At 38.3% G+C, this 13,396-nt stretch overlaps 1 protein-coding gene across 1 annotated transcript in view; it reads right to left on the reverse strand.

Annotated features, from left to right (window-relative positions):
* Positions 1 to 9,872, reverse strand: part of gna11b (guanine nucleotide binding protein (G protein), alpha 11b (Gq class)) — a 37,940-nt gene extending 28,068 nt beyond the window's left edge. The window contains exon 1 of the mRNA XM_051128217.1: positions 8,895 to 9,872. Coding sequence (XP_050984174.1) covers positions 8,895 to 9,030 — 136 coding nt within the window. The 5' untranslated portion in view covers positions 9,031 to 9,872. The remainder of the gene's footprint in view (positions 1 to 8,894) is intronic.
* Positions 9,873 to 13,396: the final 3,524 nt, after the last annotated feature.

A 13,396-nucleotide genomic window follows, 5' to 3' on the forward strand; every position in this document is an offset into this window, starting at 1 on the left:
CTTCAAATTACTCCAGCAATGAGCCAATGATTTTCAACAAAGCAAATCATGCCAAGTTCTGCATCTATGCATTATTCCAAAATGATTGGGATGTTAGTGCGTTTACAGTCGAGCATAATGAAACCTTGCAACCAACAAGATGCCAAAGAGATTGCCTGTATTTCACATCAACTTGCTAAAAGCTCCCGTTCTCTCATCTGTTCCTTCCCTTTGGTGGGCTTGCATTTCTTTGGCCTACTTTGCGAGGAAATTGATCCGTTAAATGTGTCAAGGATAAGAAAAGGAAAAGCATGTATGCATGCAACATAGCTGACAGGAAAGGCCAGTCGAGGTTCGCGGTGTATAATTAGATACATGGTCACCATGCACAGTCATATTTTTGGCCACCCAATTTCTATTTGTCTTATAAAATGGCTGAGCTTAAGCAGAAGAAAAACGATGAAAAGAAAGGCAGCAATAAAGAATGACATGCGTGTGCCATCCATCCCTGCAGGTCTCCGTGGCGTTGCTGGAGAATGGCACCTGTTCTATAAATACTGCCACAGGGGGAGCAGTGGACGAACTCAGGTCACTCAACCACCTTGAAGAATTTCATCAAGGATAACAGAGAATACGTCTATAAATACATGCATGTCAAAGTGAGACTTTACATAGAAATCTCACTGTAAGGCAGGTTTAGGATGAAAATATTATAATACACAAATTTCTGAGAGCATCATGAGGGCAAGGTATCATGGCCTGCGTCGCTGCGCTCTCCTCCGAGACCACCTGGCCCCGTTTGGCTCTGGACGCCGTGTGTGGCAGTATATGTATTCAAACAACAGCACTCTCTACAGGCTGGTTAGGATGTAGGGCTGCTTATGTAAGAGTAACAGCAGGGACTCACGGCCAATTAAAATCCAGCCTCATTAAAGAGTAGATCACCCACCGTTAGAGACACTTCAGGATTCCACTTGCCCGCTGTCATGCAAAATTCTGCTACAGGCCTTAAAGGACCGATAAGTGAGTGAATGGAGGCATGATGAATAATAACAAAATAGGGTAAATCTTTCGAGGGTGCATTTGAGAAAATGTATCTGTATATATGTGGACCAAAAATAAATTCCGTCCACAACTACAGTTAGTCCATATGATAATACAAATGTTGACATAATTATGCTAGGCAAGGAATTGCTGAAATTGTTCCACAAAGCATGTGTCAACTGAAGTTCCTTTTTCCTGATGTCAAACAAACAGAACACTTCCTAACACTTATAAACATGTCGTTAAACCTACAACAGCTGACCACAACAAAACAGCTCAGCGCCCACTATCAGGGTAAAAAAACATGTTTGTCAGATTCAAGCATGGCTAGTATTTATAAACAACCACTACAAACTCTGTTCATGATGTCACTGTTATCCAAAAATGTTAGCATGTTAATTCTTCATCTTCAAAAACCTTATTTCCAGTGTTTACACTGTGCACAAAGAGTGCTTTGTAGATTTCAATGGACCTTTCTCACATTTCCGGGTTTCTCAGCAGTGGAAGTCGTCATAGTTGGGTAAAATCTGAGAGCAGTGAATGGGAGAGTACCACAAATAATTTTTTTGCATTCCCATTTGCTCAAATAGCAAAAGAAATACACCACAACAGTGTTTCCATGACTTTCAAAAAAATTGAGAGAGACTGATATCATCATTTAGAAGAGAGAAAGATGTCAAATTTACTGCCCCTCCCATAGACGCTGCATTAGAAACACCGTCATATTAGTGAGGGTAGTGTTATAAATGTACATATGTACACACACACACACACACACATATATATATATATATATATATATATATATATATATATATATATATATATATATATATATATATATATATATATATATATATATATATAATTTTTTTTTTTTTTTAATCAGAATATAAAAACTTTTGCGCCGACAGAAGTTTTTTATATTCTGATTAATATAACATATAGCACAACTGTGCTTGTGGCGACCCGAGTTCGAATCCCGTCTCAAGGTCCTTTGAAGCTCCCATTCCCCTCTCCTGGCCCAGTATTTTCCTGTCATCTCTCTACTGTCCTGTCCATTAAAAGGCACAAAATATTTCTAAAATGCCTGACGAATCTTTTGGAATTCTATAAATTCCACGTCTTGTCATTTAAAATGACCGTTCGCCAAAAAAAAACGCAGACAATGTCCGACAAACAATGCCTCTTTCACGCTACTAATTAAGTTGTCACACAGACAAAAATACATCACGGAGCAAAGAGGAAACTGACAACACGCCAACAGAGCAGGTTATTTAAGGTATGAAACAAGGTCTCAACTTTAAAATGTCATTTTTTAATCAATTCAAACAATAAATACAGTTTTGTGGCTCTTTAATGCATTGTGACAGATCACTGTATTTATTAGATCAATCGACATGAACGTCTTTTCTTCTTTACTTAAAGCACAAAATTGAAATCTAATTGGTTTGTCGGACAAAATGACAGATTCTGCGTTATGATTGGTCAGATCACCTTTCAATCAAGCTGTTTGCAAAGGGTCAATTCTGTCATTGTTAACTCACCAAAAAACACTGAACCCCTGAATTTTCAATCCATAAAAATAAGAATGTCATACAGATTTGGAGAAACCACATGGGTGAGTACATGATTTTTGGATGAACTATCCCTTTCATTTTCTAAAACGCCTGTTACATCTCTTGGAATTCTTTAAATTCCACTTCCTGTCCTTTAAATTTAACATCCAGCTTGCTGTGGTCATTTCAACTCAAATTCCCACTCATGAACTAAAAGGAAGTCAGTTGTTCAATTCTGAAATTTGCACAAGTCTGCTGGACGTAAGGTCCAAAATGCAAAGAAAACTCTTGAAATATTGTATTCACGTGGGCTGAGAGAGTCAAACTAATTAAATCAGCTGATTAAAACATCAAAATGCCACAGTGCATTTAGTTGCAGCATAAATGTGAATCTTGGAGATTTTTATCGACTATCCTAGTTCCTGGTAGTGATAAGGTGAAAAATCTCATCTCAATGACTGGCAGTAACAACCAGCAGAGATCCACCGCTCTCTAAGCAGAGAAAGCGGACGGTTCTGTGATAAACTCGGTCTATCAGCTCTCCTAACATGGACAGGAGTGACAGGAAGCAACCCTCCAGCTCTAGACGGGCCTGTCACAGCGGCTTGTCACAGAGGCACAGTCATGACTGCATTGCCTTATTTGATCATGACGGATGTCAGAGCACGTTCATATATCCATTATGCCCTGCGACGGTGGGTTGCAATCAAACAAAAAGCCCTGCGCAGACACCTGATGCGCACGCCGGCCAAGAGTTTCGTCACCTGCTAGGTGGAAGTCCAAAGTGCAAATCCTCTTGTTTGCACTGGCCATGGAAACCACCGTAAAGCCTTGCTTGGGAGGGAGTGGAAAAAGGACCGGCAGCTGATCGGAGAACAGCTCAAGTGTTGCTCTGAAAACAAAGTAGGGTTTAGTTAAAGGCCCACTTATGAGAAAAACAAGACAGATGCGTCCCAATTGAAAGTGAAAGTGTTTAGAAGCCAAGGCCCTCACTGAAACATGATGTGGCCATCAGAAGCTGAGTTTAATCTTCAGTAGGGCAGCCAGGAACACAGCACTCCAAAACAACTGCTGCCAATGCTAACACGCTGTCAACAATGCAAACTCGCACCACATCACCAAGCCATTTTTGGTGCACAAAAATCTAAAATCAAATCGGCTGGTTCTGTGCACATTCATGGCCAACCTAGCATTAAAGCAAAAGTTTCAGTGCAAAGAAACTAGACATTGTGCTCCACTTATATGCATGTAAATGAAGGAGAATGAACATTTCACATTCTGCTGCAGAACTTTAAACTCTGACCTGTGAATCTATGACAGGAAGACTTGTGACCAAGAGGATCAAAACGTCATAGATTGACCTCTTGGCTGGTTTAGTTTACTTCATTAAACCAAGAAATTACAAGTAGGACTAAAGAGGTACCTCCACACAAAAGTAAAACACTAGAAAACAGATGTAACAGACATTATGTAAATGACCAAAAATATCTAAAACATACATAACCAAATTTACTGAGAGTAAACTGAGAATGTAAAGGATGCAAATCATCATTACAAAAAGGTTTCCCAATTTGAAAAGATTACTTTGTTGTTCATTTTTGTTCAGTGAAATAAAATTAGATGCATAACTTATTTATTAAAATTTAAACAAAAAATTACAAATGTTGCCTTTACTAAGAGGATTAAAGTTTCATTTCTAAATCTAAAACAGAAGTGAAAATAAAGCAAAAATAGAAATATTTAAAAACACAAAAACATATGTATGAAATAGTAAAATGACACTGACGTTTAAAACGGCTGCAGCGGTCATTCAACTCATCCTTATAAAATCTTCAAGGTTGAAGCCAGAATAGTGCTAGTACGTCACTAGAGACCCTTATACAACAGCTCACCTCAAACCATTGAGAAAAATAAGAAGCACAGTGCAAGAACCTCTACACGAGTCACTAGAACCACCATTCCAACACAGAATACTTAATTCTGAGAAACAAATTCTACCTTTAATCTGTTTTGACCAAGTACAGACAGCGAGCGCCAAGGCCCAGTGCGCCCGGCCCTTCCATAGCCTGATAAGGGCTTCAGGGCAGACCAGGGGCAACGCAGACCGCATGGACAGCGGGAAAGGGTGGAGCGGCCAACTCAGTGAAGCGAGCGACAAAATGAATGGCACTGGCAGGAAGTCATGGCCCTGTCAAACTAAGCCATCGAGAAGCTGGATAAAACAAACACTTTACCGTTTCAAACACCCGAGCCGGGGTCAAATGGGTAAAGAAGCGGATTAGGACAAGTTGACTAGAATGACTTCTGAATGGAATTTGAACTGGGCCATGTCCATATGATAGCAATATAATGTACAATCCATTAAATCCATTACAACATGCTTGTCAATTTATGTAAAAGTTGCATGGGTGAAAGCATCTCTGTGGTTCATAAAACACGCTGTTAACATTAACAGTATGATTATATCATCAGGAGAACATCTCCATAATTGGGAGCATGCATGAGATTACAACTTGGTGAAGATTTCATACTTGGATCCCATAAGACGACAGCAAGGTGCAGCACATTTTTTGAATGCTTCTTGATTACATTAGGAACTCTGGGAATCTGTTAAATGAGCAATCATGCTTAAGTAAAATGGTTGCACTACTAAGTGCATGCATAGATGTTTTGTTGCTACCAAACTTTTGAACATGTAGAGCCAAAGACTTCTGAAAAGATCTGAGGATATAGACGACCTCTTCATACACAAAATACGAAATATACAGATTCAAGTGGCATATTTTAATACTTAGAATTTCTCATTAAGTTCTAGAGCATGGCATCATAGCCAGTGTCCTATATTTTCCCAGGGTTAACCAACCTGTACAGTTGGTTACATCTCCAGAAGCAGGCCTAAGATCTTGTACTACTGTTAAGGTTGCTTAAGACTAAAGACATAAGGCTACTTTGTTTTCAGAGGTCATTCAGAAAACATGAGTTTTCTCTGAGCAACTGAAATGATTTAATATCTCACGTTATGAATGACATAACATATCCAGATTTCAGTTCAAAAGGTCACAGCTACATAAAAACCCTCTGAGCTTTCAAACAATACACAGCGCATTACTTGAGCACTAAGCTTAGACAGCAGGAAATTCATAAACTTTAACATAACAATGCATTTTTTTGCAATGACATTAAACAGTCACCTCAAATGAGGAAATCGGCAATTAAAATGTTTGTTCTGTCAATTTAAACCAACACATCCAGTATGTCTGCTTTTTCATTTGCAACCGATTGAAAATAGGACACGGTCCCATGTATGATGAAAGTGTGCAATCGAAAATAGGACAAATACTACATTTTACTGAATTCAACAGTGAATCTGCATTACCTGTAGCCCAAGCAAACTGTAAAGCAACAAAGAGATGATCCTACTAAAACAGGCACTGGAGTTACAAGCTTGAATCAGATTCCAAACTAAATAGATGATAAAAATCACTTAAGAAGGTTTTTAACAGAATTTCAGAAAATGTTCAAATAGTAGATCTTTTACATTTGCAGAAACTTTTACACAAAGCAACTTGCATGGCATTTAATCAGTTCATGCATTCTCTGGAAATCGAACCCGTGACCTTGGTGCCATGCTCTGCTGCTTGACTACAGGTAGGTACAGGTACCCTAGTGCAAGTTTGATTTCAAGGGAATGCATTAACTAGGAAAAATGTTTAAATCTTACATGCATAAGCAAATGCAAATGCATTAATGTAAAGACATTTTTTGTCATGAAAACCTTCCAAAGCACAGCTACCAGCTAGATTTCAGATACTATGGAAAATATGAAATAATTAGGACTGGGCCATATAGCAACAACAACAACAAGAACAAAAATGATCTCAGACTTTTGCCAATATTTATGCATTTGTTGTTGTTGTTGTATTTTTTCCAATCAGGAAAATTTTGCCCAAAGCACCACAGTTGCCAATTAAATACACAATATGTAAAAGACATTAAATATAGTAAAAATCCTGTAGCAAGGCATGTTTTGCACAGCGATCTTCAGAACACACCATTTTTCAGGCACCTTTTTTTGCAAAAAACATTTCAGCACATGAATATTGCCACATAGAGACAATGCTCTCTTACATCCAAGCTGTAAATCAAGGATTGCACAATGTGTGCAATTGCATATACATTGTGAGTATCTGAAATATCGCCCAGCCCTACTAATAACCACAATTTGTCAAAGCTTAACTATCTAGACTAAGCTGTTTGCACAGAATGAGATGCTGGTTAACACAAAGCAGCTATGGTATCAGCAATGGAGCAAATATGTGTTCGCAAAGCCTATTACGGTCTTGGCTAATCCAGACTAGCCAAGACTTATCCAGAGTTAGGCTGACAGTTTTAACTTATTTAGGATGGGTCATTAATAGGATGACTGAGCACCACCAAGCTGCTTTTTTTATACTTCCTTTGGTGGCACAGGGATAGCGAAAGAGAACTTTTACTTATTAATTCTCTCAAAGCGGTAAAGGTCAATCTCGTGTATTTTTACACAGGTCACAGAGCCACATAGGAGCCACTGTGTCCTCAGAATCATTCACTGTTACAGAACCGCTCCTGTTCCTAACCAGAGTTTAAGAATGCTCATGCAAAGCTCAGGTTGTGATGACAGACTTGGGTGGTGAACTCTTTAAATGAAAGGTGAAATAATCTTGCATACATCTATAAAAAAAAAAAAAAAAAAAAAAAAAAAAAAAAAAAAAAAAAAAAAGTCAACTGAGCTTTCATTACACTCCACCCCCTGGTTAGCTTCACAGAACCTTCCAGAAATCTCTTGGAAATTTCTATTAACATTTTCAGCGAAACATGCTCACGAACGACACATTAACATCTAAAACCGCAGAAACTGAACAAATGCTTATCAGCCAACTAAAGTCTTGTTTGATATCGATAAGAAGACTTGTCTTCATCAAACACATGCAACCTCGTTGGAAATCCTGTAGACCTTTAATATCAGGAAAAAAGCATATTCTACTGAAAAGAAATCATACTGTTAATGGAAATTTTAAGTTCATTCCAACGGGATGTTCTGTAAAGCTTCTCCAATTTGGCAACCAAGGTGGGCGGGAGTTGATCGAGGGTCAATTGGAGCACATGATTTTACCAAAACTCACACTTCTGTCCACCTCTCCCTATCTGACTTTGTCATCAGCTCACTGTTTCATCCTACGGTATGATCCATTTTAATACGAGCAGCTCATTTTGTGGTTTCAAGCGGAAAAACAGTCCTGACTAATAGGAAATGAATGAAGGCTGTCCGTGTCAGATATCACTGCTTACCAGCTCACTGAGTCATAGACAGAACAGCAACCAAACTTCACAGCTTGATAAAGCATCCAATTCTCCTTCCTTGGGAGTAACCAGAGTCCAGTGTGCAGAGCACTCACGCCCTCATAAGGCAATAACTGTCCACCATTTTGAGATAATTCAACCCAGGAATAAATGCTAAAAGTGCAACATGACCCAAATTTGACAGGTGGCACAGTATGACGTGCAAATGTTCCCAAGATGCACAGGCTGATTGATGTTTTGCACTCAAGGCTGATACTCACATACTAATTGATTTTTTTTTCTCATTAGCTTGAAGATTATCAAGGGAAAAACATGATCTGCACCTACTGGAAAGCATTTGTACTTCCAGCACTAAAGCAATAAATTCTCAGCTGACAAACCTCAACCTGATTTCCCTACAATTTGAATACTGTAATCCAAAGGATTCAAGCAGTTACACAAACCACAAAACATTCTCTTTAATTTCCACTTACTCTACAGTCATTCTCGATTGCACATTTGCACATATTTCTCTCTAGCTCTATTAAGGTGCATGCAACATGCAATATCATAGCACTTGGGCTGACTCATAACACAAAATCGACAGCTGGAAAAACAAAAGACTTCGCCTATAAGCAGACATCTGATGTACACTAACTTGTACATGCATATGCACACAACAGAGAGCATGCTGAGATTTGTGTGCTGTTGCATGCCAGGCCCTGTCCAGCATTCGGCCCGCATATGCTAACGCGCTAACGCCTTAGCACAATTCGCTAACGTTGATAGCCTGCAAACTATTCAGTTGGGTTAAAATAAATAAATAAATAAATAACAACCGCAAACACCTCAAGTCTATGCTAGAAATTCGCCACCGCGCTAAAATGCAGGTGGCGTTTTTAAAACCACAAGCCTCCGCTGAAAACCACAGCGAAACCTGTCGACTGACTGCATTTGTGTATGTGTGAGTGAGTTTAACGGCGGTACTCGTACCGAGCAAGAGCAGCTTCAACTCCCTTCTCGCGTCGCGCTTGTCTCGACGCAGTTGCTTATCGATTTCGGCGTTGATTCGTTTCGACTCCTTGGCCTCTTCGCTCAGGCAGCAGGCCATCATCGACTCTAAAGTCATCCCCACTGCTTTACTGTACACAGCCCGGCCTCGTCGGGGCTTCAGAAACAAGAAAAAAAACACAAAAATATCACTCGGCTCGGGTGGCCGCTGGAAAAAAGGCGGGTAAAAATGAAATAATCCCCCCAATCCTCCTCCTCTGAGGAAAAATATTAAGAAGAAGAAGGGAAAAAATGAGAAGGGAGGTGAGGAGATGATCTGAAGGGGGTTTGAGAGTGGGGGAGGGGGCCGGGGGGCCTCGCGCGCTGCGTTCAGTCCTCTCGCGGTGAGCGCGAGCCTCTACCCCGCGTGCGGACCGCGGCAAAATCACGGAGGTAAGAGAGGAAGAAAAAACCGGGAGGATGAGGAAGGGAGGGCAGCGTCGTCGACGACGAAGACGACGAGGAGGAGGAGGAGGAGGAGGTCCGGGAGCCTTATCTCGCAAATGATTGAAAAATCCAGGGCAAACTATCCTCGCGTACGTGCGACACTCCCACAACAGCTCCGCGGCGGCTCACCACCAACACGGGTCCCGGTGAAAACGGGACAGATCGCAGAGTCGCGACATCCACTTTTCCTATTTCCCCCTCTCTCCAGCCTTATCCACCCCTTCAAATGGAGGAAAAAGAGATTCCTCCTCAGAAAAGGAGGAATCGCTGTCCGCTCGGCTGAATGAAGCGTCACTGCTTCAATAATTGAATAACGTCAAAAACATTCCCCTCAGTGTCAAAGGGAGCGCTCGGTCACAGCACTTGTAGAAAAATAAAATTCCTGGAAGTGGGGGGAAAAGCCCGTTGCCTTTAAAAATGGATTATGCCACTTTTTTTTGCAGATGACAGCAGCGTCTCCTCCTACATCAGCGGAGCTGCGTTGCGTGCGCGCACACTAGAATGATTCCACACGGCCGCGGGTGATTGACAGGGAGAGAACTGGCTCGAGCAGGAGAGGGGAGGCGGGTACTGTGCGTGCGCGCTCGCGTTCTGGAGGCGGAGAACAGGAACTGTCAAGTTTGGTCGACGGTACAAGTCAGTCATGCATTCTGAAAGTGCTCACTGCCGGGGTGTGTCGCTTTTTCTGAGGGAACAGTGTGCGCTGGCACAGTGCTGTTACTTTCACACAAGTCTCGCATTGTTGAACTCATTTCTGCACCAGTCATGAATAGTAACATTCGCCCTTAATTGTGACCCTGGACCACAAAACCAGTCATAAGGGTCATTTTTTAAAAATTTAGATTTATGAAATCTGAATAATAAGCTTTTCATTGATGCATGATTGGTTAGGATAGGACAATATTTGGCCAAGATCTGGAATCTGAGAATCTGAGGGTGCAACAAATTTAAATATTGAGAAAATCAACTTTAAAGTTGTTCAAAGTTCTTACCAATGCATGTTACTAATCAAATATTAAATTTTGATATATTTACGGTAGGAAATTTACAAAATATCTTCATGGAACATGATCTTTACTTAATATCCTAATGATTTTTTGTATAAAAGAAAAATCGATAAAAATATACTGCTACAAATATACTGAAAAGACTCTAGGGTCACAATTTTTATTTATTTTTTATTTTTTTAATTATTCCAAGAGAGAAATTGTGGAAACTATGAAACAAAGTAATTATTACTTACTATTTCCCTAATGGGATTATTTAAACGTGTTTTTAAATCCCTTAAGAAAATAATGGTTACTTAAATTAAAATTTGTAATACGATTACTACTACGACGACTTTTTAAAATCTGATGATTGTTCCTCACTAAACGTGACCCTGGATCACAAAACCAGTCATAAGGGTCAATTTTTCAAAATTGAGATTTATACATCATCTGAAAGCTGAATAAGCTTTCCAATGATGTATGGTTTGTTAGGATAGGGCAATATTTGGTTGAGATACAACTGTTTGAAAATCTGGAATCTGAGGGTGCAAAAAATCAAAATATTGAGAATATTGTCTTTAAAGTTGTCCAAATACAGTTCTTAATAATGCATATTACTAATCAAAAATTAAGTTTTCATATATTTACAGTAGGAATTTTACAAAATGTCTTCATGGAACATGATCTTTACTTAATTTCCTAATGATTTTTGCCATAAAAGAAAAATCAATCATTTTGACCCATACAATGTATGTTTGGCTATTGCTACAAATATACCCCAGCGACTTAAGACTGGTTTTGTGGTCCAGGGTCACAAATGTTACGTAATTTAACCTTCTTTATGAAAACAGAAGTTAAAGGAGGACATTATAAAAGGAAAATCTTGTGCATATAACAGCATATATGAGATGGCCTATATCTAGGTATCGCCTGTGTAGGCTGTTAATAATTTAACGGTGCTGTAATTAAATATCACAATTGTGAAACTCTGGCAACATCTAGTGGACACATTTGGTAGTACATGTAAAAAAATTGATTTTATGATGTGTTAACGAAGTCCTCCTAGTGGATGCTGTATGCAATGGAGACGTTTATGATATAAAATATAGCAGACAAAGCTATACAGGACACCTACAGTGCTATCAGGTAAATCAATCGAATAATCTAGACAGAAGGAGGATGCACAAATTTATTTTTGTTACTACATAATTCTCCTACTTCCATGAGTTATTCCATACTTGTAATCAGTGTTGGGAGTAACGCATTGCAAGTAACGGATTACCTTTTTAAGTAACTAGTAAAGTAATGCATTGCTTTTAATTTACAAGAAAGTATCTGAGTTACTTTTTCAAATAACACCAGTTACTTTGTTTTCTCAGTTATTGACTGACAAGCCTCCTGTCCCCATATTGAGAGATGAGAAATGAATAAAAACAGAGAAATGTAAACTCAGAGTATGACGCAAACCTGCAATAATTAAATGTGTCTTTGGACCACAAAACCAGTCATAAGGGTACATTTTTTTGAAATTGAGATTTATGCATCATCTGAAAGCTAAATAAATAGCTTTCCATTGATGTATGGTATGTTTGGATAGGACAAGATACAACTATTTGAAAATCTGGAATCTGAGGGTGCAAAAAATCAAAATATTGAGAAAATCCCCTTTAAAGTTGTCCAAATTAAATTCTTAGCAATGCATATTACTAATCAAAAAATAAGTTTTGATATATTTACGGTGGGAAATGTACAAAATATCTTCATGGAATGATCTTTGCTTATCTTTATTATTCTAATGATTTTTCACATTTAAAAAAATCAATAATTTTGACCCATACAATGTATTGTTGGCTATTGCTACAAAATATACCCGTGTTACTTACGACTGGTTTTGTGGTCCAGGGTCACAATGTCCTTTATGTATTTAATCCAGTTTTATTAACCAATGTTTTTGCTGCTGACCTTTGATGATCCAATTCAACCACAAAAGCAAAAATTTTAGATTAACTAACATTTGTGCTTTATTTTTAAAAAAATAAATAAGCCTGAAGCAGATTTAAAAAGTAATGTAAAAAGAACACACAACTTTCCAAAAAAAGTAATTAAGTAACATAATTAGTTACTTTTTAGGGAGCAACACAATATTGTAATGCATTACTTTTAACTTTCCCCAACACTTCTTGTAATGACTATTATTTGTATGTATTAATCTGTTAAGAAATGCAAAGAGGAAAAAGGCTTATTGTTTTGTCAATTATGAATTATATCAATTATGTAAATGTAGCCTGTATTTTCAATTCAAAACAACTAAATTTGCTCCGGAAAAAGTTTGGATCCCTGGATATTACTAATGTTGTCAGACTACTGTCAAATTATTGTGATATTTACATCTTACCTTGACCTTTTTCACCATTAAAAACAGATGCTCCAAACTGAACAGTAAAGCCCGCCTTCTTTGATTTGATTGGTCATCTCAGTCATTTTGTCCTTGACAAGCATTGAGGCAGATCAGCATAAAAATGTACATTTTAAATCTCAAATATTAAATATTTGAGAGATAATTTGGCCATTTCTAATTACTGTTCACCTCAGTGTCAATGGAGTCCAAATGGTCTCCAGTATTCTTCAAAATATATGCCTATTTTGTTTTGCAGAAACAAGAAATCCATACAGGTCCGAAACAGTGTGAGGATTATGAATTTTCATTTTAGGGTCAACTAATAATATTACATATTAATACCTAACTCAAGTCTAAAAAAAGGAAATAGTAGACGTAGTAGTAATGCTTGTCTTTGCAGTATTAATGTCCTTAATGTGATGTGGTTTGATGTGATGTTTACTATTCCACAAATCAATAAAAACTGTTTTTATTTTGCATAATAATAGTCATTGGCAGAGTGAAGTACATTCGATCCTGACAGCAGAGGGCAGCAGATGTTTGTGATCGATAATATAGTTATTCAGATGTTCACATGTTGTTTCTTCAAACAAAAAGAGGGCACTGTTTGA

Source organism: Labeo rohita, chromosome 2, assembly GCF_022985175.1.
Source record: "Labeo rohita strain BAU-BD-2019 chromosome 2, IGBB_LRoh.1.0, whole genome shotgun sequence".
Lineage (NCBI taxonomy): Eukaryota > Metazoa > Chordata > Actinopteri > Cypriniformes > Cyprinidae > Labeo > Labeo rohita.